Here is a 27,625-nt window from a genome sequence, read left to right as displayed (position 1 = left end):
TAATAGAAACAGTATAGGAAACAGTATAGGAAATGTCTGGAGGTTTTTTTTAAAATCCAGTTGTAGAGATTGAATTGTATTTGAATACTGTAAGTTCATTTATGTTCGCGAGCACTTAAATTCGCGAGTTTGAGCAAATCGGGAGTTCGCGAGATCTCTGAGTTCGCGAGCGGGTGTTTCAATTATTTTTCAAAAGTTACGTTCCGGTACTATGACGGTAGCGAGTGCCCCCCTCCCACCCACACCGCGACACCAGTCATGCCGTCAAAGGTGCCATTTACGCCTTAGAGTTCATAGTTACCCTTCAAACAATGTCTAAAGTTGGTGTACTCAAATAAAAAATGTGTTTCTACCAAGCCACTGTCTCATTGTTGGCTCTTTTCGGCCTGTTTGGGCCGTGATTTGACGATAGCGCACGGAACGCAACAGGGCCAATGACCTCGAGCTCTGATATGTCGCAATCACATTTGCCGCACAGGCTGACGGGATACCCACGCCAAACACAAGCGACGCGGGCGCCATTTTGAAATATTTTCGGCGTGAAAGACGACGCTAAGTTTTAAACTTTCAGCGTAATTTGTGGACACAAATTGTACACAAGAAGGTGAAGAGTTTATCCCTCCTATATTTACAGCAGTTCTAACTCAGAATTATGAAACGAATGTCTTTTTTTTCGACATGTAAGCGGAGTTTTGTTGCCACGTTTCTAGTCGTGAAAATTTCCCCGCTATTATTGTTGTAAATCTTAGTTGCTGTAATTCCATAGCCATTACTTGTATTTGTAAAAACCAGTACTACTCAGTTTTATTTTTTGTTTTGTTTGTAACTTATAGAAATCTAGGTAAACTAGGATAATGTACTAAGTAAATTGTTATCGCAGCCATGTCACGGCGTGTACGTTAACGTTTTGTTAGTAAACAAAGCCGACATGTTTCTTTAATTTTCCTCCGGTCGCCAGTGGCACATTCCTATACAATAATGACTCCATGTATCGTATATGTGTTGAATAAACTTTTATTTCGGTTTGAAAAGAATAAATAGTCTGTTATCAATTGAGTCTTGTCATTGGTATAAGTTGCTATCATAGTAAACACGTAGTTGCAGAGACTGGATCTTTTGGACGGAGGATGTGGGGAGGGGGACGATATCGAACATGCATGTTCGCGAGTAGATGACTTCGCGAAGCAGAGGTCTCAGCGAAATACGCGAACTTAAAAATCTCGCGAACTTAAATGAACTTACAGTAGTACAGGATATATGACTACAGTAGCTGACATACAGGCATAACTCCATCTTCCTGTGGGGAGGGGGGTGGAGGATAGTCCACCTCCCAGTCAGGGTGCTCCTTCAGCCAGTCCAGGAGGTCACAGTTCAGAGGGGCTGCCAGGCCAGACAGACGCTCTCCCTTCACCTTGTTGACCACTGGAATAGGCACATCTGCAACATGGAACAAAGCTTGTTAAAACTGTGTTGTCATGTTGGAATAATAACGGAATACCACCGAAAAGATGGAGGATAACATCAGAGAATGTACAAGCACAATACTAAATGTAAAACACGAAGGAAGAAAATCAGAAAACTGAGAGGAGTGGAGAAAACTGGTTGCCAGATCCTCTGTGGTACCCCAGGCCCCCAGCAGTTAAATATTTAGACTAAAGGATAGATGATGATGATATGGTCTATCTTACTTTTTTTATCAGTATTCATATATTAGTTCTAGGAGCCACATACAAATATCCATGCAAATGTTACAATGACAAATGTCCGTGAAACACCACAGAAATGATAATGTGTCCCTACCTGGTCCCAGTCTGCTGGGAGACCACGGCTCCAACTCCCTGTGTTTACGTTTTCTCCTTCTCCTCTTCACCTCCACCTCTATAGCTTCTCCATTTTCATTCTGTAACAGAGGATCACATTTGCTCAACACAACATTTCTACTACCTTTTTGGAATGTTATTCAGAAAGATGTATACAATCAGTCCAATTGCCAACTAAAAGATAAACACCAAAACATGGATTCAGCAATCAGGGCTCGAAATACCCACTTGCCCACTTGAAAATGCAACCTCATTTTGCTTGGCGCAACTTAATTTTAAACCCAGGTTGCACACTGCACAACCTGAAATTTTGCAGTTGGAACACTGCTTTTCCCCCACCTACGTGCAAAAGCTTTTGTATTTATCTTTTTTATAACATAACACATATTACATAGTTACATATAACTGGAAGAAAAAATAAGGGATAAGTAGCTGATTTGAAGAAAGTAGCAACTTGAAAGTGGGGCAACCTGAAATTTTGATGGCGCAACCTGGCTTTTGACTCAGGTTGCCACTTGGACAACCTTGAAAAAAGTATTTCGGGCACTGGCAATACTACCTTTTTGCACTTCATACATATCGCCCATATGCCAGTATCATAAATTCCAGCTCAAAACTATCTACATAACTCCAATTTGCAAAAGAGCAAGGTCCAAACAAGAGCTGCAATAAAAACTTACAATGATAATCTTGGTCTTCTTTGGTTTTTCCTCCTTGTCATGTTTCGGCTTGCGCCCTCTCCTCTTCTTCACAGGCACCTCCACCCCATTGACCAGACCAGCCAAGCTCAAGGCCAGTCCATCGTGGGCAGAGCTCGTAGGGAGGACTTTGTGAGCCATGACAGGCAGGGAGCCTGGTGATCTGAGTAAGGAATCCTGAGATTTAAGTAAGGCATTTTTGGAGGCAGCCAGAGAGGCGGCAGAGTCGAAGGAGGTTGACCTGGGCATGCTGAGGTCCTGAGGCTGGTCGTCTGAGGGCAGTGTGCCGGCACTGGCCTGCTGCATCTTCCTTCTCATCTCCTCATACATCATGTCTGCCAGGCGCCGCTTCGCCTCTGCAAGAGGAAGGCACAGTTTCACATACAAAATACTGTAATTTTTTTATATATTTGTGGTAACCATTTCACTATAAACTTAAATCACAGGTGTTTCCATTACTGTACCATATGTGCCTTTACCGCTATCGCAAACTTGAAACCTCTGTGACTAAAAAATTAACTGATAGCCCCTTCATACTTTTCCATACACAGAACACATTTTAGTGAAATGGCTGATATAAGAAAGTTTGAAACCATGTCCACGCACCCTTGTCAGCCTCTATCTCAGCTCTCTTTCTTCTCTTCCTCCTCTTGACAATGAACCTGCTAGCATCACCCTGAAATAAAAACAATTCTTTAACTCAATACTTGATTGTAACATCATAGAGGAGTACAAAAGGGTCTTGGTGATGATGAGAAAAGTCTTACAACACATGGTGACAGGGCTTTAGCATTTCAACTCTACTGTGCACACAAAGAGATTGACTTCTTAGTCGCTACTCCCACACACCGGTGTAGTATCCATGCCCTCAGTTCCAGACCCCAGCGGCGTGGCTGCCCCGCTGTTCTCTGCACCACTGTCCAGGCTGCGAGGGGTGATGGGTGTGACCGGTTCCATGATGATACGTCTGGTGACGGGCCACTTTCCGTTCAACACAGCCTGACAGATGTGGTCACATCTCTGGATCAGAATCTTGTCCTGGGGAACAAGTATGGGCAAGGAACATCTGTTAAACCATGTATCTACAGACTTACTTCCCAGATACTAAATGTACATCAAAGTTCTACTTGGACAGGACATTGATTTGGATTCTCCTGTCGATTTGACAGATGAGCAGGCAGACAGGCATTTGCCGGAGGGTTCAGCAACCTGTTTGCCTGACCTGCACATGATTTTTTATGGTGAAGGAGGGGTGTGCAATTCCTTCTCCACCCTCTAACCTACTGGAGCACTAAGTCTCACAGGGACCTTAGGGCATGTTTGGGCATTGACGCACCCGCCTACACGAGTCAGGGGCAGGAGGAATCCTTACATCATTGGTCGGAAGTCCGCCTAGGACAGGGATAATCAGAACAACAAAGCTGCATCTGCTGGAGCTGTCTCCCACGAGGCATACAGTTCTGTCCTTGTGAGGACAATGATTACACAGTACTAAAAAACAAGACCCAAACCTCAGGAAGGTGGGATTAATAAGAATGGTTGGTTACATAAATAGCACTGGTACAGTGGACCTTACCTTAGGCCACCTGAGTTGCTGCATATGTGACAGCAGCTGTGCAACCGTAGGTTCCCCCATGCCATCCATACTGAAGCTGTGCTGACTGTCCTCCCCATCCTGGTACACTGGTTTCAGGAGAGGTGCTGAGCTCAGGGAGTCCTCCTCCGCCTTCAGGCCCAGGCCATCCATCTCCAACGGCTTGGCGAGTTCCCGTTCCAGGAGAGACTCTTCCTTCTCCGGCTTGGCCAACTCCTGCTCCAGAAGAGACATGCTGTCATCTTTCTCCTGCTTGAGTTGCTCCTGCTCGTGGTTACCCTCTTCGCTCTCCGACTTTGCCAGCTCCCGTTCTAGGATGGACAAGGAAGGCTTGCTCTCCGTCTCCTGTTTCACTTCTTCTTTGATGACAGGTTTGGTGTCCTCCGTTTTCACCACAGGTTTGACATCTGTTTCCTTCTTCATGTCTAGATCCATTGGGAACGATTCCTCCTTCACTTCCCCGTGTGGTTCTGCCTTTGGAGACAGGTCATCCATTTTGGTCAGGGTGGGGGGAAGCTCGGGCTTGAGGATGGGTGGGGAGAGGGAGGCCAGGCCGGCGAGCCCGTTAGGGAGGGAGGGGGTCTCCTTGGGTTCCTTGACTGCTGGGACGGGAAGGTGAGCAGGGTTGGGCGGGAGCTGCTGAGCGACAGGGATGCTTGCCAGTCGAGCATGGGAGTGCTTCTTGTAGATCTCAGCGAAGGAGAGATGCGGGTCACCGAGGATGTGGTACTCTGTTCGGCTGACTCCATGTCTGTAACACAGGAGGTGATACAATGAATGAAAACACTTGCACCAAGATGCCATCAACATCTCCATCTATGTCTGCCATTACTTAGGCCCTATTTACACCTGATAAATTACTGGACATACAACAACAGTGTACAACAACGTCAGTTTCTTTTTTAAACACACCAACGTCCTGTGACTTTGGTTGTGCCCTACACTGTCCTGACCCACTTCAGCCTTGCACAGCACTTTCAAAATGGCTGGAGAACAGCATCTATTTTTCTTATGCTACCAATACTCCTTCTCTTCTTTTTGAGTGGGCATTTGTGGCACTAGTCATGAAAGCAGAATGGACATACCATGAGATATACAGCAATTTATCATGCAGGTACAGCACTTATATTGAAGTCAGTTTGGTTGCAATTGGCAAGGAAATGTGCAGTGGTCATCATATTCTGACATGCATCCACAAAACCATCTCCCTCTCAAAGTCAACATCAAAGTCTCTGTTAGGATGAAGGATGGTAACACCAGTTTATATAAAGGTAACATACCTAGACATTCCTAGGAGTAAGTCCTTGTCATGTTTGCCACACTCCCACCAGTCGGGAAGGTCGTGTGAGGGCAGGCACAGCTTCAGCCTCTCCTCCAGCTGGAGGTGGGGCAGGATCTCCTCACGAACCTTCCGCAGCAGGTCGATACGGAACAGGCAGCGCGACGCTCGCTCCTCTGTGATGGGCTCCACGTACAGGTTCATGTGCTGCTCTGCTTAAATGGAAGAAACAAGGATTAGGATAATGCTGTTCATGTGTGTTGGAGTGAGTGAGTGAGTGGACTGGATTGAGCCTAGCCAAAGCTATGAGAGCAGCAGAAGACAGAGTCAGATGGAGGAGGAAAGTACAGCGAATAGTCATGGCGCCCCATTGACCCACTAGGAGGTCAAGGGATAGGTGAGGTGAGGATCTTGTATACAACATATGTCAACCATGTTGTGCATCTGTACAATGGAGAGGTGAAAAAATTGGACATGGTTGGGAGAAATATTGCAGCAAAATGCTTAATGAAATTAAAATAAAAAATGTGGGCACAGGGTTTCAAGACATCTGACGCATAGCATTTTGTTAGCCTTGTATAAAGCAGTACTTTTAACTCAACTACAAAAGAAATAAACACAGTAAATATTATCCCAAACTCAAACACACAAAACCATTCAAATGATATCATTAATTGACACACATAATGAACTAGAGTTTAGAAACAGAATTCATTGGTCACATACCTTCCTCACTTTTCCTCCTGCGGCCACAGACACGCTCACACATGGAGCGGAAGGCTAGGTAGTACTCCGTCATGTTCTGGTCATACTTCTTGTCAAGCCGGGCGATGCTGCGGAAGCGGTCCCAGGCAAACTGCTGCTTGGTGCGGTCAAACTCCACGCCAAACGTGGACACCACACGATAGAAGTCTGCCTCCTCTCTTCTGGACCATCTGAAATGTAAGGTTTTCAAAACTCTTACTAATGTAACCTTCCTATCTTACACATCTGACATCACTTTGGAGGTCGAGACCGGTACATGTATATCAAATAAACAACAGCAACATGGATGCCTGCAAAGCAGATTTTCATGAGAATGACTTTACCTTCAAAGGCACTTATATTTCCTACCAGATGCTTTTTATCTGAGATCTGTAAGTGCAATTGTAGGTGACCTTAGATATCATTTTTGTAAGCGTACCTTTGTGCCATCTCTCTTCTCCTCAGCTCCTTCTGTCTGATGGCCTCCTCAAAGCGTTCCTTCCGCAGCTGCTCTTTCTGTGGTGCACAGATGATGAGAAATGTACCGATGCCTCTCATATATCAAATAAAAATCTGATAATACAAGGATCTCTTCCAGGACCATGCTGGCTTATTGCCTAAGACATAAATTCAAAGTTGATACAGCTAGATGCTCCCACGTAGTTTCCATATATGTCTCAAAAAGTGACCACACTACTGACTTAATCCCAGTTCTATTCCAAACCTTTTGTTACATTGTTATCAAGATTGTGCGCTTGAGATCTATGGGAATAGTGCTGCATCCCTTTAGATGACATAATGACCTACCTTTTCCCTCATGGCAGCCTTGAGTTGCTGTTTCTTGTGACTTCGTTGGTAAGAAGTGATGATACGGCGGAGACGGGTATTCATGTCCGATGGGGTGGGGAATGGCAGCTTCCCATCATTGACTGAAAAAGGAACATTCCAGTAGTGATTACCTATGCAGATTAGCATATTTCCAACAGAGGGCGCTTTCCTAATACCTGTTCTAAAATGTAAGGAAACAGCCAGCTTGGCAGAAGTTTGCCCCTTAGCACTGTGTAGTTTGTGAATTTATAGCTACCACAAATGAGTTTAAACTGTGGTGAGATAACAGAAACTGCCTCCAGACCAGGAGGCTGGGAGTTAAACTGTTACAAGAATGGGTTGCAGTCCCTAGGACAGCTTGATTGGACATGGTCTGCTGTTCATTGTACTTGTTAAAAAGAGCTTGCTGGATTTCCTCAGTTTAAGGAAGCTGTAAATACTGTACATAGCGCCTGTCTTTTCTGACAGTCACGACAAGTGGCAAGTTAGCTCTTTAGTGAGCAGGTTCGAGAAAACTGTCACTTTCAAACGTCAGTTTACCTGCGGGGTCGATGGTGTCCATGATTGGCTGCCTGCGCCTCCTGCTTTTCCTAGGTGTGTCCTCATCATCATCATCTCCGTACATCGGGCTATCAGGGTCAGAATCCTCCTGTGAAAGGTACGCACCAATTGTTTAACTCCCATTGAATTTCCACATTCTAGCATCTACTTCAATATCATCAAACTTTAATATTATACCTTAAACCTCTTTTTCAATATCATGCTCGACGCTTAATTAACTTTGCTTCATCATCTGTAGGATACCAATTTTTCTTTTTGTCTTTCAAATTATATTCATACCTCATCATCTTGGAAGGGCTTCCTCTTTGGTTTGTATTCAGGGTCCTGGTCATCATCATTGAAGCCCCTGTGTGAAACAGAGTACTGGTTAGATAGGACCATAACATCTTATAAATACTTTTGTCTTCATTATGGGGATCCTACATTGCAACTTGTAAGTAGAAGTAAATCTACATTTCACGGACCTACAACTGTCCACATAAAATTTAATACCTGTGAGCAGGAGACAGTTGATCCACTGCTTTGTCCACTTTATCAAAAGAAATACTACCAAAGCATTCATTCTGCAAGTTCTAAGACAAGGCAAGTGATGGCAGGGCTCAAAATTCTTTTTTGGAACTTGGTGCTCAGGTGAACCTAACCTAAAAATTTCAGTGCACGGAAGATTAAGTGACAAAAACCAAACCATATTGTGCCTCTTCAGAATCAGAAATTCTTAAACTACCTTCAAAATTGGAAGTAATGTGACTAAAGTTATATCCTTTGACACCAAAATGTCAAGAACACTCTGTGTAATAGTGTACAATCTAGATGAATTGTTGGATCTACAGGTAAAACGTAGGTGTACAGCTCCAATTTAGGGTGTCCAATAGTGCACGTGCACCCAGTGTTTCAAGCCCTAGAAGGAAAAAACGAAGCACTTACACATCATCGTCCTCCTGGGCCTGCTCGGCAGCCATGACCTTCCCGTCCGGTGGCCCACACCTGGACAGGAAACACAGCGTGGGGTCCGCCCGGATGGAGCTGTACTTCTCATAGCCTCCAGGGAAACAAGGATCAAACACAAAATGTTAGCTAAGGATTGCCATGGCTACTGGGCCAATATTGGAGGTAGGGAACATCTTGTTCAGATATCGATCGATGACATCACATTTGTGTCAGTGTCTAACGCGTGCAATGGGTTGTAATCATCACAAGATGGTTTGATCTTTGGAATTCTCATTATAAAAACACTGTAAATGCCATGCATAATTCAGTCAAAACTCAACAGAAGAAAAACACCAAGCAAACTTCATGCTTGTGTTATGACAAAATTTTCTGGATTTAGGACTTTTAAGAACTATAACTAAAAAAAAGATCCCAAATAAAAGAAAGCAAAGCTGAGATGAGAACAAACCCATTGGCAGGCACCTCAACACAGATGTGAAGTCAATAACAAAGATAAAAGCAGGTTTTACAAACCCAACAGCGCAACCTTAATGCAATGTCAAACCAAGACAAAGCAACAAAAAAAAAGGTCGGCTTTGACTGAGGATTCCCAAATCCACCATGCAAGTTTAATAACCTCAAAGGGAAAACAAGATGGTGAATAACTGCTTTGGTAGCAAACAAATTTAGATTGCAAGGAACTTGTTTTCCCTTTAAGGATCAGCCTTTGTCACTGTGCCCGTACCATGCTTGAAGACCCCAATAAGGAGCGACTTGTCGGCCTCCTCGTCCCACCAGCCAATGGGAGGCTCCCCCTCGGGGATGGGCACCTGGATGTCCAGGCTGGTGTGGTTGGTGCCTCCCCAGATGGCCGCGGAGAACTCTCCAATCACCTCCTGTTTCAGGTAGTACAGCATACGTACTCTCAGCAGCACTCTGCGGGGCGAACAGGAACTTGTGTTACGATGTGCCTCAGCAAATTGTCCTGAGCTTAGTAATATGTTTCCCTGGCACATCACCTAACTAGGAAGGATTTCAGCTATTTTTGATAAGTGTCACGGTAACTTCAACACGCTAAAGATGCAACTGTCCTCAATCACTGGACCTTCAGTTTCATATCCCATCTAAAAGAATGCTTCAAACAGTAGCTTGGTACTCATTTTCACCCTAATCGAGTGAGGATATGTTTAAATCATCAGGGCCTGCTAAGGACCCAAACTCAGAACCTCTAGATTCTAAATCAACAGCCCTAAACACAAGACCAACTGGAGTATTACAGTGTGTATTTAGTACTATTACTCACTTATTACAGTGGTGTTGGAGATGCCTCTTGTACCCAGGGTCCTGCAGGAGCTCCTCTGTGTTGATCTTCTGGGCCCACTCCATGTCTACGGTCGGCAGGGACTTGTTGTCCTTCTTTTTCTTACCCTTCCGTCCACGAGGCACAGGAGCTGACAGACCTGAACAAGACAACCACAGAATGTTGATGATATATTTCATCATTGGACACCCACAATTTCTAACGCAGCTATTGGGAGCTTCTACCCGAAGAACATAGAAGCCCCATTTTACAAGTTAAGAATACACACCAGCAATTTCCACTGCAGAAAGTGATTTCAAAAAGGTTTCCATTAATATACATTTGTTACACCTTTGTTACAAATCTTGAAACTTCCACTGTGGTTTATATCTATGCAGTGATCTTACCACCACAAATTCATGACACCGCAAATATGTCTCCCATGTATGACTACTGTATCACAGAATTGTTTCATCTGGAAATTTGAAACACAGCGAAAACTGCCTTCTCCAAAGAAGAAACAAATTCACAGTATATTTGAAACAAGGATAAAATGTAATGGCATCATATACAAAATATACCTAAGTGGTTCTTGTAGCTCTTGACAGCACCATCCACAGGAGGAGCGATCAGGTCCCAGATGAAGGCTTTGATCTTCTCATCACCCTTGTAGTGCTGCAGACAGTACATCAGCTGGAGGGGAAAATGGGAATTTTGTAAGATTGACACATACGAACACCATTCTAGTTTTAGCAAGCTCTTTGCAATCATCAGGAATTGAAATTCAATGCATAATGAATATCTTCTAAAGCAAAGGCCTGAAAAGTACCCTCCATTCTATCAGCATTTATTGTCATACTAACAAAGACTAAGTAAACTTACCATGGTCCTGGCTATAGACTCCACTTCTTGCTCTGACAGGTTTCTCTTGAAGCGCCCAGTACGCAGGATGTCAGACCACCTGCCCCATCTATAACAAGCAACAAGATATTAAAACCTTTTATCCCCAGGAATTTGACATAGTGGGTTCGTTGCACATGTTTGCATGTCAGCCTTTCAGTCTAGAAAGGGGGACTGTTTCATATAAAGATATCAAAAAGCTTCTATCCCCTAGAAGTTGAGATAGTGGGATGGTTGTACATATTTGCACATCAGGTTTTTTTTGTCCACATCTCTCAAGTTTCCAATCTAGAACAGGTTAATGTTTTATGCCCAACAACAAAACCTTGTCCTGTCAACATCATTTATTAGCCTGGCTAAAATCACGCTCCAACCGGCCAGCCCTACAATTGCTGCCGCCCTTGGGAAGGGGCTCACTAATCCCAGCCAGTGAGAGGTTGTGTAAACACAGGCTACATCATTTATACAGCATAACTGAAAGTGGTTCTTACCCATAGACCAGCAGATTCTTCTCCACTCTAAAGCACTCCACCCGACTCCAGCCAGAGCCATGTCCTGATCTGGTGGACGACTTCCCCTTGTCCTTCTTTCCCTTCTTTCCTTTTCCCCCACCCTCCGACTCAGCGTCAGGCTCGATGGTGTCGGAATCACTGAAGTCCAACATGTCGTCGGTTGCGCTGGTGGCGTACCGCTTGGTCTGCTTCCGCACACGAGGCATCTCAATGATCCTGTCATCCTGTGATGGAAAAAAAAAGGTCAGCCATGTTTTCAAGTCAGCCCTTGTTGGTTATGAAGAGCCATCTAGGGGCTGTACAGAAAACTGCAGGGTCTAACTGCCATATATGTTCAACAGAAAATCCCACATCTTCAAATTTCATCTCTGTCAACTTGGAGATCAACTTTCATGCGAGTGGTAACCAAGTTGTCTTGCAATGAAATTAATAGATAAATCTTATTTGTACAATACTTTTATCACCGTCAAAGAGACAGCTAAATCTTTTTATTACAACATATAAAATTTAAGCCCCACAAATTACAATGTAAAGGTCAAACAATATAACAAATGTCAAAGAAACAGCAGCAATAAAGGATGAACTTATAAAATATACCCTGTTTAACTCCTCCATGTCCAAGTCTGCTTTCTTGGCCCATTTCTTCCAGAAGTCAGGGTCGTCAATGTTGATGTCTGTACGGTTTTCACGTGACACAAAACTGGCCTGCAAGGAGAGGATCAAAGGTGCATTAACCCTTTTACCCTTCAATCAAACTGAACTGGAATGAAATTATCATCTGGAAATATGTATTGCAAAATCCAAAGGGAATCAACTGAAAATCAGTGTTCACTGTACCTTTGCGAAAGTTGAGCCCTTGCCCTCACTCTCAATGGTGATGACTTGAGTTCTCCTCTGTAAGATCTGCTCAATGTCCTCCTCACAGAACTTGTCTGCATCATTGTCCTCCATGAGGGCTCCGTACGCACCCTTCCTCAGCAGCTCCTCAATCTCCTTCTTGGACAGCTGCTGTTTCTCCTGCAGGAAAACATCATTGTAGTTAGGATAACTTTGTTGGCCACATTCTATCATATACTTGAACACCTATTGTTGAACAGTACAACATTACTTTGGCATCAAGTGGCCAAGATACTGGGCTATCAGACATGAGATTGATTCCCAGCTTTCCTGGCTAGACGTTGCATCCTAGGGAAAGGCACCTTACACCACTTTCCTCACTTCAACCAGGTGTAAAATGGGCTCAGTTGGGGAGGTAAAATGTTGTGGAAGGAGAGGGACTTGCTTTCCAATATCATGTCCTAAAAAGATACTAACAACCCACTGTCCCTATGGCAGCAGAAGCCTTTTTACGATGTTACATCTGTAACTGTCTATCAACAGAAGAATTTGATGTACATCTAGGAGGGTTTTATCATGACTACATCTGTGAAAAAACATGAAACTTAACAGTACCTGTGTCTCCCTGGCCCCTGAAACATTGTCCCTCATGCTCTGGAGCACAGCCTTGTCCAGCCCCAGCTTCAGACTGGCTCGGTCAAACATGTCCCTCTCGTACGTGGCCCTGGTCAGCAACCTGTACACCTTGACTGACTTGGACTGGCCGATACGATGACACCTGGCTTGAGCCTGCAACGAACACAACGTGCATAGTTTATCATAGGACACAAGCAAATACATTTCTATATGTTTGCGGTTCACATTGAAACAAAAAGCGTGGCAAAAGCGGCAACAATATCTTTTAGTGCAGTTTACAGCTAATTTTGCAACTTTAACCATGTGAAGATATGCAAAACTTTTATTCTAAAAGCAAAGCCCTGAATGACAGAAATCATTCCTTTCCACAAGCACTGGGGCATTCTCAAGGAGAGAAAACCAGACCTAAGGCAGAATTTTTCCACACAAAGTTTTAAAGTTCTGTACACGTACTTGGAGATCGTTCTGTGGGTTCCAGTCCGAGTCGAAGATGATGACTGTGTCTGCTGCTGTCAGGTTGATCCCCAGACCTCCAGCTCGTGTACACAGCAAGAACACAAACCTGTCTGAGTCTGAAAACACAAAAACGTTCATGTACACCATTTAATTTTCAAGCTACAGCAGAACAAGTTCCGTAAATAAAAGACATGCAACTGTCTGTTTATAATAATAATAATAATAATAATAATAATAATCTTTATTGCATGTTCATGCCCGAAGGCTAAATGCACAAATTACCACAAGTGGTCTAATGGATGAAAAGGAATAAAAAAACAACTAATTATATTAAGCAATTAAGGGGAACTTTCCTGGCACCAATGGCCACTTAACAAGGAATTCTCATTACTGCAATCTTCAAATCTTTTGCGTTAGTTGCTTTTTATATGTTTTTGTAGTAACCTCTCCACGGTGAATTCAGGAATATGCCTTTCCAATGTATTACTACTCTAGTTAAACACCTTCATGCCTCCTCCTTCCTTTTATTGCAGAAGTACCGTGAAAACAAATAAATTTCCAATAGTAATTAATATTGACTGCTGCAGCTTTACAGGTGACTGACCTGGCTTGCTGAACCTGTCGATGGCGGCCTGTCGCAGGTTCCCCCTGACGCGGCCATCGATCCGCTCGTAAGGGTACACGTTCTGTACCAGGTAGTCTTCCAGGATGTCCAGACAACGAACCATCTGGGAGAAAATCAGGACCTGGACAATGGAGGAAGGAGACAAAATGATCAAGTAACCAACAAATATCTTTTTATATGTTCGTGAGGAAATGGTGCTTGCCTCTTCCTACATTAATACAAAGTTGGACATATCAACTGTAAGTAAAGATAGAAACACTATGTACTGAAGTTAGTAAAAGGACCTGCTGCCCACCTTATGTCCACCTGCCCTGAGTTTAGGTAGCAGCTTGTCTATCAGCACAAGTTTTCCTGAAGCCTGCACCATGCAGTGGAGGTATTTTCCATGGTTTTCACCATGCTGGTCCTTGTATTCTCCCAGAATCTTCTCTTCAGCTCCTGCGTCAAAGTCACAAACATCGAGTTACAAAATCTTATTCTAGAAATGTTATGTTTTGCAATTGAATGGATTTTGATATATCTACAGCATTTTTTAAGCATGATTCGATGGCTAGCCACTCACACACGGAAACATAATGAAGTTACTACTGCAAGGATAATGTGCTTCTGTGTTGTGATTGGATTAGAGCTGAACTGGGGACCAACCATTAATGAGGTAGGGGTGATTGCAGCATTTGCGAAGTTCCATCATGGTGTTCATGAGGTTGGGTACGTTGGAGGAGGAGCCGCAGCCCTTGGCCAGGAAGGTGAAGTTTCTCTCCAGGATGGCACGGTAGTACTTCTTCTGGATGTTAGTCAACTCCACCTGTGGACAACACAAGTACAGTCTTACAGTGTAGCTCTCATACTATTATCTTATTATCATTATTGGGTGGGCCAACTACTTTTTCTTTGCAGCCTGGGGCTGAATTGCAAGGAACTTACAGAAGTTTTTAGGCACAGATAAACAGTTCAACAGTCAGCAACTACATAAGTCATAGCAAATAATCACATTACTCAGACCAATATGAAAGGCTACACAATCTCACCTCGATTATTGTCTCCTCCTTGGGAGCCAGGTTCTTTTCCACATCCTCCTTTAGTCGTCTCAACATCATGGGTTTCAGGAGGGCCTGCAACTTGGACACCTGGACAAAAACAGCCAAGTAGAAGGCATGTCAATTGAGCCATTATTCTTAAGATGCAAGGTCAGAAGTAGAAGTAGTGCAGAACGTAGAAGTACACTCCGGTCCTACTGACCTGGTCTTCTGTCTTAAGGTCTCCAAACTCGGACAAGAAGTCTGCCTCCGAGTCAAACTGGTCAGGTTCCAGGAAGTTGAGCAGGCTGAAAAGTTCCTCCACATTGTTCTGTAAGGGGGTGCCTGTTAGCAACACTCTGTGTTCCTGGAGTGGGGAAACAAACACAAACAGTTGTGCTGTGAGACAATGGCTTTGTTACTGCATGTGAGAAAGATACCATTTAATTCTTGCTTTCATATTACCACCCATGTGTATAACTATATCATGTGTTGATGATTTTTTATTTCATTTAAAGAAGTTATGCAAGTTACTTTTGTAACTATTGGTTCAGTTCTGCTGTTATATTTCTTATTTTGCTATTTCATTAGGATTCCTCAGTGCTTTTTTTTCGATAGAATTGACAATTATTGCTAGTTTATTCCCTCTACAAAAACAAAATATTTTAATGATTACTTATAAACCTGTTCTCTTCAAACAGAGAGCTGTTATGGCTGCTAAGAAAATCCCTTCATTTGTTCCCCTCACAGACATTAAACTTACCAAGTCTAGAATCTTGAGTCCCTCCAGCAGTTTGCAGTTCCTGTTCTTCAGTCGGTGAGCCTCATCAATGATGACAGCCCTCCACGGGATGTCACGCAGCTCCAGACAGTCGGCTGGGGAGGAAAGTTTCTTCATTAGGACTGTGGCTCCTGACGTCAAGTTTATGACATTCCAAGGACTTTGAACTTCTTGCACTAAACAAACAGCTAACACTTCAGTACATTATCCTTTATATAATAAGTCAACTTGTGTCTTTTTGCTCAAAAAAGGGGGAAAAACTATTTTCTTGGGTTCCGGAAACCCTGTTATCCTTGTACAACTAGAGCCATACAGTATTTACAACTTAATGAAAACCAAAGCATGTTCTACTTCTAGATGACCCCTGGAGGTCACTTTATGGCATTTCTGTCATACATCTGTAGTCCTTTACAGAAATGCATGGAGGCTCTTCTGATCAACACAAATGACAAACTGACACAAAATACAAATGAACACAGAATACAAATATGCATGACTACAAAACAGTACACTTACAGATGATAACCTCATATGTTGTGATGAGTGACTGGAACTTGTAGCATTCTGGAATAATATTGCCCTGAAAAATAAAACCAATATAGGATTAATTTGGACACACTTCTGATATTGCAAAAATGTGTTGCATCAATAGAATGACTATATAGACAGAATACTGTATAAACTTTGTCCATATTTACCAGCTCATCCCTGTGGAACATCTCATATCGGTGGATCATCTGCCTGCTAGCAGAGCTGGAAAGGTAAGAAAACAAAGGCTCCATGTAAGAAATGCTGAAAAAATTTTACGCCAAAAAGCAGTTACTCCAGTGACACTGATGAAAGACGCCCGATGGCTGTTTGAAACATCTGACCGTTTCCAAAATCCTATCCAGTTGCTTGAGTAACTGCTTTTTGGCGTATCTTATTACCTGGATGTCTGACCTTCATCGACATATATAAAATTTCCTTACTGAACACATACCTAAACAATTCCATTTTTATATTTCAGCCATACCATAGGTATGGTGAAATATATTGTATTCGTAATGTTTCTTCTTTCTTCTTTCTCCTGTCAAATCTTCAGAACACGGTATCTCCGTTGTTCCTCAACCGAATGACTTGAAATTTGGCACAAGGGTAGAGTGGGCCAATACCCTCGGACTTTTTTTTTCATTTTTCCCATATCTCTCTTTTAAATGATTTTATTAAGGTTTTTGGGTCATCTTAAGACCAAAACGGTATATTTTGGCCCCCTGTACACTGGTCTTACAATGGAATGGCCTGAAATTTGGTGTAGATAGGCATTAGATAGTTGGTAAAATGATCCAAGTAAAAGTTTTGACATAAACTACTTTAAAATGATTAATTTTGGCACTTTTCTGATGGGAAATTTGTTTTCTTTTGGCCTCCTGACGTGACCTTCCGTGACCCCGCACGGAGCCCACACCTGTGCGCGAAGAGGGCGAAAGCTAATTAATATTCATAAGCGGGGCCTCACGATTCCCTATATACTGCAGTGTTCCCGCCAGAATTTTTTTACAGCGTCGGCACACGGGGCCCGGGGTCCACCGAAGAACGCCGAAGGCCCCGGCCCGGCAGGGTCCAGGGGCAGAGCACCGTTGGGGGAAACTCTTGCACTTTGGGCTATTCAGAAGGCTTATTGTATCAGTTTTTAGGGGCATTTCTGTGATGCGATGGTATATTTTCCCTGCGCTGTTAGCTCCGTACGTTTTTAGAAGGTTCCGTTTATCACAGAACTGCTGTTGTTTCAGAAATCTCACGGACTTATGCTTACAAACACGTAAATTGCTAACTTGCAACCAGCGCTTTACTATATACAGTAAATTTCAGCACTTTTCTGAGGGAAAATTGGTTTTCTTTCGGCCTTTTGCCGTGACGTCACCCCGCAGAGCCCCGCACGTGCAAGTTAAATGAATTTAACGAGCCAGCCAATCAGCGAAAAGGAAGACGAAGTCTAATTAATATTCAATAGCGGGGCCTTCCAACCCCGTTTATATAGAAACACGTGCATATCTTGACAACACAGCGGACGAATGTCACCTTACGCCCGGTTTTATATATATACATGTATATATAAAATAGTTTTTTTTGCGAGAATTTGGAGTTAACGACAAGGTCATTTGGACGGTAGCAGAAGGTACGCGTTCCTTGAACGTCAGAGTACATGTCTTTGTCGATGAATTTGCCAACATTCCGCGTAGCAATATCATTCATTTTCGGCAGATTTGACTTTGGCAGGGTAAGTTGAGACAATCGAGGAAATGTTACTTGGCGGAAATCGCGGGAAAATTGGCCAGTTTAGATTTGATAAGTAAGTTTAACAATGGCGAGAATGATTATTTCCTCATCAATATTTATCGTTAGAAGGTTTTGAACTGTAAATCTAAACAATTGTGTTACCTGTGCAATGTTTATATGAATAAACATACATTTTGCCAGCACGATGTTGCAGCAACATGATAACTTTATGTCTGTATTATGCCACTTTTATTGTTGAAGGCGCGTAAGCAAATGAACAAGCATGACAAAAGAAATATTATGATACTATTTATTCGGTAACATTCGCTTTTATTCACGATTCTAATTTGCAATGCCTGCAAACTCCGATCGGAATCACCCAGACCTTGTACGATTTAAAATGCATTTAACGTGAAATTGGAATTTATGACGAATCCGACACGTTAGTTCAAGGAGCTTTTATCAGATAAAAGCTCCATGGTTAGTTCATATTCTTTTCTCAGTAGTCACGCTTCCTATTTTCATAGTTTAAAAACTATCAACAAAGGAAGCGTTAAAGAATGTTTTTCTCCTGGTGCAAACTGTAAACACACGTCACCCAACACTCGTCTCCGATGTGACGAAGCCATTCGCGCCATTTTTATTGGATTTTAGACGGACTCGACAGTCGAGCCGTCCACCGCGGCCTTGGCATCGTTTCCTCGCGATCGGTGTCAGCCCTGACTGCTCCGCTGCCCCTTGTCGTTGTCCCTCAACTTAGTTGTAGTAGAAGCAATAGTTTCCGCGTCGTCCACTTCTTGACAGGTCGACGCCTTAGCGAGATACTTGTGTATGTTATCCAGTCCCAAACATCGCAGTTTCTCGGTTTATTTTCGCAAAGTTTCGTGCCTCTTCTTCATTGACGTTATGTTACCGCCTTTGTTGGAGCCGCTGCTGGCTGTGATTGGTCGCAAGTTAATTCGATTTTTCGCATAAAGTGGCACGCCCTGTCTAATCGGTATATCTAAAGACTGCAGCCAAGGCTGTTGTCATGGTAACGACACGTATAACAACATTTCCCACATGCGAATCGGGTTGGGCACGTCTTGTACTGCGTGCGTTTGATTTGAGTCTCACCGTCGGTTTTACAAACAGCACGTGCATTTACTTTTTCACCAGTCGTCTTCATTCAAAATTATGAAAGAAAAGAGGCTTTTTCCTGTCATTTTTTTCGGTAAAATCTTAGGAAAATACCGACATGTGTTGGTGCACAGATGTTGGCAAGATATGCAAGTTTTTCCAAGGCGCTGAATTTTGTCACCGTGACTGAATGGTGGCATTGCAAACCGGAAGTACACTTTTTACGTCGCATTTTGGTAACTTTATCGAGAACTTATTATACCATACAGTAGAACTCTGAAAATAGTCTACCACGTCCGGTATGAACTTCGGCTTCATGTCTTTGCCGCGCCAGCTTCAAAAGAAAGGTAAACAAATTTGACTGATATTTTCTCCGTCCACCTTTATACCAGCGTTAAAATGGTAAATACTATTATAACATCAATAGTTTTACAACGTTGTAGCGGTGTTTAACAGAGATAGAGTCAAAGGCGCGGCAGGAAAATATTACTGAGTGAATACTGAGCGAATTTTCAGCATGTGGAGCGCCGAAGCCTCCAACTTTTTTTTTTGCCTTGCCGGGGCCTTGTTGAGGCCTGGGAAATTTTGAAATCTTGACCCTCCGAAAAGCCATTTCTGGCATTTTGACGAACAAATTTCACTGATAGTCCGAGCAAAAAATTTTTCCTAGGCCCTCCCCCCCGCTCAATTTTTTTTTTTCCTAGGCCCTCCCCCTGGCTCAATTTTTTTTCCTAGGCCCATCCTCCCCCCCGACGACCGCCCCCCCCGCTAAATATCGACCAGTCCCTTAGTGCCCAGTTACTCAGTGTAAAATTAGCGTAGCGGATCCGCTGCTAGTATAAACTTCGACCCCTATATGTTGTTTTTGGTAAGTTTTTGTCGACACATCTTGGCTTCCGGGTATCGCTCCGAGGACGCAAACAGTGAAGCGCCCCGGGCAGCTTGACCGATAATGTCATCGCTACGGGCTTTCGAAATTCATTAGGATATTGTGAGATTTTAGGTCCTACAATTTTCTTGCAAATCAGATATGTTAGACCAGATGGTACATTTTTACTTCCTGTATACTGTATAGGTGTAGTTCCCGGGGAAAATTTTGTTTGGAAATACGGCGTCGTTAAAAATAGTCTATTAACTATACGTTTCAATGGGGGCGAGAAACTGGGGTGTGCCCCTAAATGTTCCATTTTCGAGCAGGGGTTATTTGAGACAGTTAAATGTTGTATGGGAAAAGCTATGGCTGAAATATGCTGTATTTGCTCCTAAGCAAATGTCGGCCTTTCTAGTTCTTAAACAATTTTCTGTTCCCACAATAGTATGATTACACTCAAGTTTGAAGCAACAAGTTGAAACAAACCTCTTATAGCTCTTTTAGTCTTTAGGACAGGTCTTACCTTCCATGATACACCACTACGTTGACGTTCGTCCATGTCTCGAACTCCCGTTGCCAGTTTGCAATGGTGGAGAGTGGGGCAATGATGAGGAAGGGTCCCAGGATGCCCTGTTCCTGGATTTCCTTCAGGAAGGTGATAGACTGGACTGTCTTTCCCAGGCCCATCTCATCAGCAAGTATACAGTTACGCCTAGTAGACGGAAGAAAGGGCAGTTTAAGACTTGCTCAAGACATCCAGACATAAATGAAGCTGGAGTATAACATAGGTCAAAAATGCTGTGTTTCCAGCTGAAGACTGACAGATCAGTAACTGTGCAGAGCAGGAAGTGTTATTGGTCTTTCCAACATCCACACATGTAGAGTGTAACAAAACTTTCTCTGCAGCATGCTACTAGTTCATTAAAAATGTCCATTTCGTGATTTTTCCCTTTCACAGAACAAGTTACTACAACAAATAAACACCAGGATGGAACAATTCGTACTCCTGAATCTCCTTGACATATTTGGTTGAAAGTCTGATCTGTGATGTCTGATATGGCCCCACCTGTTGTACCAGTTGAAGAGGAGCCAGTTGACACCTTCCATCTGGTACTCTCGAAGCTTGTTGTCATTTTTGTAGGTCACGTTCGGATCCAGCTGATGCCACGACTCTGGCTCCGGGCGAGGCTTAGCCTGGCAACAGATAAGAAAGGAATTTCAATACAAGAACAATCATCAAGTTGCAGCATTTCTGAAGATGTACAGATTTTGCTGGCATATTCTTCTATCATGAAACAATCAGAGATTAGAGCTTACATCATATTAATGACATATTAGCTGTTACAGCAAATATAAACAAAATAGTAGCTGTTGCATTAAACATGAACAAAATAGTAGCTGTTGCACCAAATATAGAGTGGACTTTTTCGCAACACCTCAGGGTCAAGCCATATGGTATAGAATTGTGTGCGAGTAGCTTAAAAAAACTGGGAAGGAAACATCCTGCATTTTTTTTTCCAAATGTTGCCTTTCTAGTTTTGACCATCTTTTTTTGGGTCAGGTACAAAATTATGCATTAGTAACAACTGCATCAGTTATTACAACAAATCAAGACTGTATGTCGCACACGTCATTAGAGCAACCATTTTAACTATGCATGCTGGCACCACTGTCAAACACAGCAATTAGGAAATACCCCAGGTAATTCCAACAGCACCATTACCTACTGTATTATGAGCACCAAGCTGTGAAACGCAACGGTGGCCTGCCTCTGCTATAGGTGATGATGATTAACCAACCATCTAGACAAAGTGCAACTTTCTCATTCAACACTTTAAATACTGGCGCATATGCACTTTTGTGCATCTGGTTTTTGACCGTGGGTGCACCGGTGCACCTAGATATTGGTGTAGGCTATGTACTTTAAAGTACTATTGTACACAAGTATAAAGCACATTCTTGACATTTACGTGTGCCCGATAAAATATTAAATCCTTTGTTGCAATACTAACTTGTTTCAAATTTTGAAGATAGCTGTCATAAGTAAGGTTCATGGCAATTTTTCAAACCTTGAATCTTAAGGCAGCTTTTGCTGACATTCCACTTCATCTTTCTGTTTGCCAATTTTTTGTTGTTGACCTCAATTCTTAGGTTAGGTGAATCAGTGAACCAGTACCAAACCTGAATTTTGAGCTCTAATACTTTATTTCCATGCTGTCTCTCAACCATCCCTTCATTCATAATGCACACTGCAGCCTCGTCCTGTCCATTGATTTTTAACCATTAACCATAAACCATTACAATATTGGAACTAAACTTCGATTTCAGACATTCTACAACACTTTACACGAAGTGTCTTTCTTGCTGAAGGCCAATTTTAACGTGATTCTCTGACGAGGCACTTGCTTCAGGAGCAATAATGTACCAACGAATGCGAACATCAGTCTTGAAGAGCACTCTCCCATCACACATTAGGTTTCAGGGCCTGAAGTGCTTTGATGGACCCCTTACCTCCCGATCTTCTGGTGCTGGAGGCTGTTTGAAGTAGTGGTACTGTTCTAGCTTGTTGGTGTCAATGTCCTCCTCCAGTTCCCAGGTACTATCCTCATAAGGCAGCTGCTGCCACTTCACCAGGTAGTGTGTCACAGGCTGGGGGAGATACAATAATATAATCAAAGTTTCAAAATTGGATATACCAAAAATTAGTGCTCTTACTTAACTTAGATCCTCCCACAACCAAGCCAACCAGCAAAGTTCATCAAATGGCCAAGTCGCTAGGCTAGTGAACACAAAATTGAGAGGTTGATTCTTGGCATTCTTGGCTACATGTCACATCCTTGGGACAGGCATTTAACACATCTTTCCTAACTCCACCAAGCCTTAAAAATTGGCTTCTGTTGGGGTAGTAAACGTGCTGGAAGGAGATGAATGGGCCCCGTCTTCCTATATCATGCCTTAGACATTGTAAATAACAAACCACTACGGTCTCAAAAGAGGCTACGGGACTACTCCTACCTTGACAAAGTAAGAAAACTGTAATGATATAACTAAATGAATTGAGATATTGAAGAAGAATGTCAGAGTTTACAAGTACCAAGAACATTACCTGTCCATTGTTGGGGTCTGTATTGGTCGCCATGTCCAACACTCTGTCCACTTCCACATAGTCTGGGTTGAATGGGTCTTCATCAAACTGAGGAAAACACAAAGCACAAACATGAACAAATTGATCTTTCTGTATATAGTCTCAGCCTATATGAAATTTCTAGTGCAAAGATTGACATAATGATTTATACAAAGGTAAGCTACAAACAAGAAGAAAACTCTTTTACCTGTTCAAACACATTCACTGTGGAGCGCTTGGCCCAGAAACGCTTGATTTTCTGGTGAATTCTCTTGTCCTTCTCCAGTTCAGGCACTGTCTTCCACTCGCAATGAAGATACGAGCTAAAGGGGAAGGCAGTTCATGTTGCCTTGTTAGTATATAACAAATGATCAAAGAACAAGATGGGATTATGTCGATGGAATTACACAAAGGATTTACTCAAGAAATTTGCACAAAAGAAAAGATGCTAAAAGATCACTTACAAATTCTTGTACTTCACATAGTACTGTTCTGTCCCTGGTTGTTGTGCTTCTTCAGTGGAGTGCTATAGAAGGGAAGAGAAGAAAATACAGGATAAATCCGATAAGAATGGATCTTTGGGGCCCTCTTCTTTCTTTACATTTTAAAACTGAATCATGTAAAAAAAAAACTTTTCTGTAAGTATTACTTACAGAAAAAGTTTTTTTTACATGATTAAAGTTGCTTCAATGGTTTTCCTCAAAGCCATCTTCTCTTGCCTAGTTTTATTTGAAAACAATTTTCCTATCAGTCACAACACTCCACAACACTTTTCTGGCCCCGACTGTTCAAAAAATGTCAACAACCAATTTGCTGGTAGTCTTTCGAATTTCACACACTTTCAAAAGTTGACATTCATTTGCCAGAAATATCCAAGTCACCATATCTGTAACAGCATCTGAAACAAAATAGCCCTGAGCTACCAGTTGCCAAGGGATGACTGACAGCCCCTGCATACACAGCCCTGCTAACCTTGACACTCTAACAAGTGTGACCCTGACACCTGTTTCCTTCCTCTGGCAGGTCAACCTGAGGGTGTGCAGGTGGGTTTCGTTAACCACAATCAAGTGGTACACTATAAATTCATTTACTTTTGTGGTGGTATTACTTCGTGGTAACAAGGAAAGGGAGGTTTTCACAGATTTGAATTTGTGGTTGACACAATACTGTAGTACAGTAGTAATATCAGGGAGACATATTCACAGGTTTCATGAATTTGCCGTGGATACTTTGTGTAGGTCGTGATTATGAAACCATCAACAATTTTGTCAAGATTTAACTAAATGTACAGAGATATCTTGATATAGAGCTCTCTCTGTAAGACCTTTGGAGACCAATGACAGAAAGACAACTATGAGTGCACTAATAATTTTCCTAGAACAGTAGCTGGGATGGATGAAAAAGCAAAATATTGGTATTCAATATATAAGCTCACACTAAAGAGTACTACAATTAAGATATTAACTTACCTCATCTTTGTGAAGCCTGTAGGACAGGATCTTCTCCACAATGACAGCATCATCCTCATTAGGATTTTCCTGAAGAAAAGCAAAAAAAAAATGAATCCTGGTCAATTTTACCAATCTTTAATGGCTACAGTACAGTACCAACTCTCTGAGAGATCAGGAATGAAAGTGTCCTTCTAAAAGTGTGCAGTCCTTTTTTCAATCTACATTCTAGCTTCTAAGTTCGTCCATACCTTACAAATTGTCCTTGTTTTTGTCTCTTATTCCACTTGGGGTACATATGTAAGATGTATAAGACATTTAAATTTCAGTCCCAGTATGTCCTGCGGTTTCCCATGCATCAGTAACAGTGTGGAAGTCAACACTCACGTTCCTTACCACATAGAATGGTATGGGCTGCTGGAAGGTGACATCCCCTCCTCCTCCTGACACAACATCCACCACAGGCTCCTCCTCGTCACCGGACAGATGGAAATCATCGATGTAGGTCTTCCGCTTCACGTTCCGCGTGGAGCGCCGCTTCTGGGGGACGGGATCGAGCACAACAAAGAATTGGAGAACGCATTTGAAGCAGAAAATTAGGCCCCTTTTCGGTAGGGAATGGGATATAGCTCTTACAGCATTATCGAGGTGGCAATCGATTGATCCAAGTTTTAGCACCCCAGGCCAATTAGATCTGGGGCTTTACCAATGTAGCAAAAAGATAACTGATCATACCACAGATATCCTTAATTGTCCATAAGTGGATTTCTATTGCTGTCTGCACTGCCAAATCAATACATGCCAGAGGAATGGCAATTATGAAGGGCAATAGTGTTGCACTTCCAAACTAGTTGGACTGCAAGAGTACCCCGATAATGGCATTTTACTTGATATGGAACGTCTCACAACTAACATCTACAATAAACTTTGACAACTGGAAAACTGCCTGGGGTCTCAGTTCAAGATTCTTTAGATTAGACATCCCGCAGCATGTTGTGCAGGACAATTATATCTTATAAGTAAGATGTTGTGAGAAGAGTATATGTTTTAAAGGTTTGATTTCTTTTTTCTTTCTTCTAATAAAATGGTGCATGTTTCACCCTTACCTCCACCAGGCTATCCTCGGCACTGGGGGACGGCGGAGGCGTCGCATCAAGATCCGATCCGTCCGAGTCATCCTTTCTTTTTCGCTTCTTGCCCTTGAATAATGTGGCTGGAGGCCTGAGGACAAAGGGCAACACAGTTCATCACGTCACCTGCCAATATCGGCCACCCCAAAATTCGCTGAGACCACAAAACACACTGATGGCTCCTGGCAATGTGCAAGCCACACACCATCAGCCATCTGGCCAGATGGGCCTATTTGGCGACTCAAATCCCTGCACCCTAATCTCTCCCCAGACCTTTATTACACTTCAACAGACTTTAAGTAATACTTAGAGGATCATCAATTATACACCAAGTTAATAACACAAAGAAATAAAACTGGGACAATGTGTGAAATGTAGCACAGCTTTAACCTTTTCTGCTTCAAAAGATCAGGCACTAGACCAACTGTAAAATAGTCGCTTTGAGAGGTATGTTACGATCTGAATTCAGTTCACACCTACCTCGTCTCGAAGAAAACCAATAACACTAAAATACACCATAAGGAACTGGAACCAAATTCCCCTGCCGCCCATCGGCGGAATTACCGAGGGCTGAGCTACATTTAATGCCTTTCATTTCTGTGGCTGAATCCTGTTGTGTCAGCAGTGCACACTCATTGACACTTCCAATTGTTCCAGCGGGCCACCGTCCAAGCTGGTCCCTCTCTAATGTAAAATTTATCACAGCAATATTGAGCCATACAGCAATTATTGATTCTGGCCCCACCAGGAGAGATATCCTGCCAGATCCATTTAGAGTCCCGACACGCCGAGAAAGGAAAACAGTGTAATGGCTCTATCTGCACAACTACCACTCATTTCGCACGACCGGAGCTCCCCATCGCACACCCAGAGATGGATGGCAATGCCAACACTTCTTAAAAGCGTTGGGAGAGCCGCAATTAAGGACAAGTAGTCGCTGGAGTGATGGCTTTCCTCCTCCACCATCTATCACGGATCTTGGGTGGCAGATTTAAGCTCCTGGCCAGCTGCTTTACAAGCCCCACCAGGCATTACAGGGCCTGATCCCTGCCATCCACCACTTCGCAAAGCTGCTGGAATTCTAGGTCAACAGTTACAAGTGACAAATGTCGCAAAATGACTGCAATATTTCATATGTGCACACCATGTGGCATTTTTGCAAGCCAGCAATTATGGAATACTCTGGGGCTTTTCTGCTGCAAGGGTATATGATCCTGCACTTGGCAAGATGATAAACTACTTTTTAATGGCCACTCAGTAACATAACTTATTCTTATCTATACGGCAAACTTGATTTGGCAAGAAGAAAAATCTTTATCTCAGTGATTCATGGCCACAATTTCCACACAAGGACTGTGGAAGGTTCCAAACATTAACTCGCAGATGTAGCAAATGCATCATAATAATCTACCATGAAATAGATTCTGTCACAATGATAATCAAATTATAAATAAAGAGGTTAGGAGGAGGCACTTTATCATATCAGGACAGAGATTACTATAGACTATATGACAGCCTTGCTCAAAAATGCGAATCACAAAACAGGTACGGTAACAGAAGCAATGGATTTCTAACAGAGCTTGTTTGAAAAAAAGGCAGTAAACTGTGTATTCGTGTCCAAACATACAGAATACTATATTCTAACCAGTTCATGAAGGATTGATGTATTTCATTTTGCATTTGTGTCACTCTAATTCCTATGGAAACATCCTGCTTGGTGGCATTTTCAGTTCTGTCACTTCTTGACATTTGCAGCTGACCTACATTCCACAAGAAAAATTCACCTTTGACGGAACTTGGACATCCAATAAGCCAGGAGTCCTCCCTGTGCTTAACACATTACCCAGGATCAATGGAATGGCAACATCGATAAATAACCTATGACCCCTTCATAATTCACCCATCTCTCAGGCAACTCATCACTGTTTCTGGGCAGCTTGAGAAACAAACTTCCTCCACGCTTCCTTTCCTTTTCTAGAAACCACTTCTTCCTTCTTTCCATCCCCATCTATAACACATTACAAATAGGAGCATCGAACATTATAAAACGTCTACCTTCAAGAGAGACCTATCTGTGAGTCTATTAATCTCCTGTTATCTATTAGGTGGGAGCATCAAAAGATGGCCTTAACACTTCCTGGTGATGGTAATGAATGAGGG

At 42.6% G+C, this 27,625-nt stretch overlaps 1 protein-coding gene across 2 annotated transcripts in view; it reads right to left on the bottom strand.

The window, feature by feature from the left end:
* The window catches only part of LOC118418283 (chromodomain-helicase-DNA-binding protein 8-like), a 48,581-nt gene that overhangs the window by 3,561 nt on the left and 17,395 nt on the right, over positions 1–27,625 (bottom strand). Inside the window, exons 4-42 of one of the 2 annotated variants that reach the window (XM_035824130.1) lie at positions 25,442–25,556; positions 24,723–24,875; positions 24,357–24,425; positions 23,352–23,413; positions 23,096–23,210; positions 22,870–22,956; positions 22,275–22,412; positions 20,830–20,957; positions 20,287–20,475; positions 16,213–16,267; positions 16,031–16,094; positions 15,497–15,609; positions 14,957–15,100; positions 14,746–14,844; positions 14,363–14,522; positions 14,013–14,155; positions 13,697–13,838; positions 13,090–13,208; positions 12,616–12,789; positions 12,001–12,180; positions 11,761–11,868; positions 11,143–11,387; positions 10,634–10,721; positions 10,333–10,444; positions 9,755–9,911; positions 9,197–9,387; positions 8,449–8,563; positions 7,804–7,870; positions 7,504–7,612; positions 6,943–7,064; positions 6,575–6,651; positions 6,118–6,326; positions 5,393–5,603; positions 4,095–4,863; positions 3,368–3,556; positions 3,125–3,194; positions 2,501–2,874; positions 1,801–1,900; positions 1,280–1,437 (exon numbers count right to left, since the gene is read on the bottom strand). In XM_035824130.1, the coding sequence (XP_035680023.1) occupies positions 1,280–1,437; positions 1,801–1,900; positions 2,501–2,874; positions 3,125–3,194; positions 3,368–3,556; positions 4,095–4,863; positions 5,393–5,603; positions 6,118–6,326; positions 6,575–6,651; positions 6,943–7,064; positions 7,504–7,612; positions 7,804–7,870; positions 8,449–8,563; positions 9,197–9,387; positions 9,755–9,911; positions 10,333–10,444; positions 10,634–10,721; positions 11,143–11,387; positions 11,761–11,868; positions 12,001–12,180; positions 12,616–12,789; positions 13,090–13,208; positions 13,697–13,838; positions 14,013–14,155; positions 14,363–14,522; positions 14,746–14,844; positions 14,957–15,100; positions 15,497–15,609; positions 16,031–16,094; positions 16,213–16,267; positions 20,287–20,475; positions 20,830–20,957; positions 22,275–22,412; positions 22,870–22,956; positions 23,096–23,210; positions 23,352–23,413; positions 24,357–24,425; positions 24,723–24,875; positions 25,442–25,556 (5,920 nt within the window). The remainder of the gene's footprint in view (positions 1–1,279; positions 1,438–1,800; positions 1,901–2,500; positions 2,875–3,124; positions 3,195–3,367; positions 3,557–4,094; positions 4,864–5,392; positions 5,604–6,117; positions 6,327–6,574; positions 6,652–6,942; positions 7,065–7,503; positions 7,613–7,803; positions 7,871–8,448; positions 8,564–9,196; positions 9,388–9,754; positions 9,912–10,332; positions 10,445–10,633; positions 10,722–11,142; positions 11,388–11,760; positions 11,869–12,000; positions 12,181–12,615; positions 12,790–13,089; positions 13,209–13,696; positions 13,839–14,012; positions 14,156–14,362; positions 14,523–14,745; positions 14,845–14,956; positions 15,101–15,496; positions 15,610–16,030; positions 16,095–16,212; positions 16,268–20,286; positions 20,476–20,829; positions 20,958–22,274; positions 22,413–22,869; positions 22,957–23,095; positions 23,211–23,351; positions 23,414–24,356; positions 24,426–24,722; positions 24,876–25,441; positions 25,557–27,625) is intronic. The other variant, XM_035824131.1, reaches the window with a different exon arrangement.

The sequence above is a fragment of the Branchiostoma floridae genome, chromosome 6, assembly GCF_000003815.2.
Source record: "Branchiostoma floridae strain S238N-H82 chromosome 6, Bfl_VNyyK, whole genome shotgun sequence".
NCBI lineage: Eukaryota > Metazoa > Chordata > Leptocardii > Amphioxiformes > Branchiostomatidae > Branchiostoma > Branchiostoma floridae.
The sequence above is the reverse complement of the archived record's forward strand: the minus strand, read 5'-3'. Positions and strand labels throughout refer to the sequence as shown.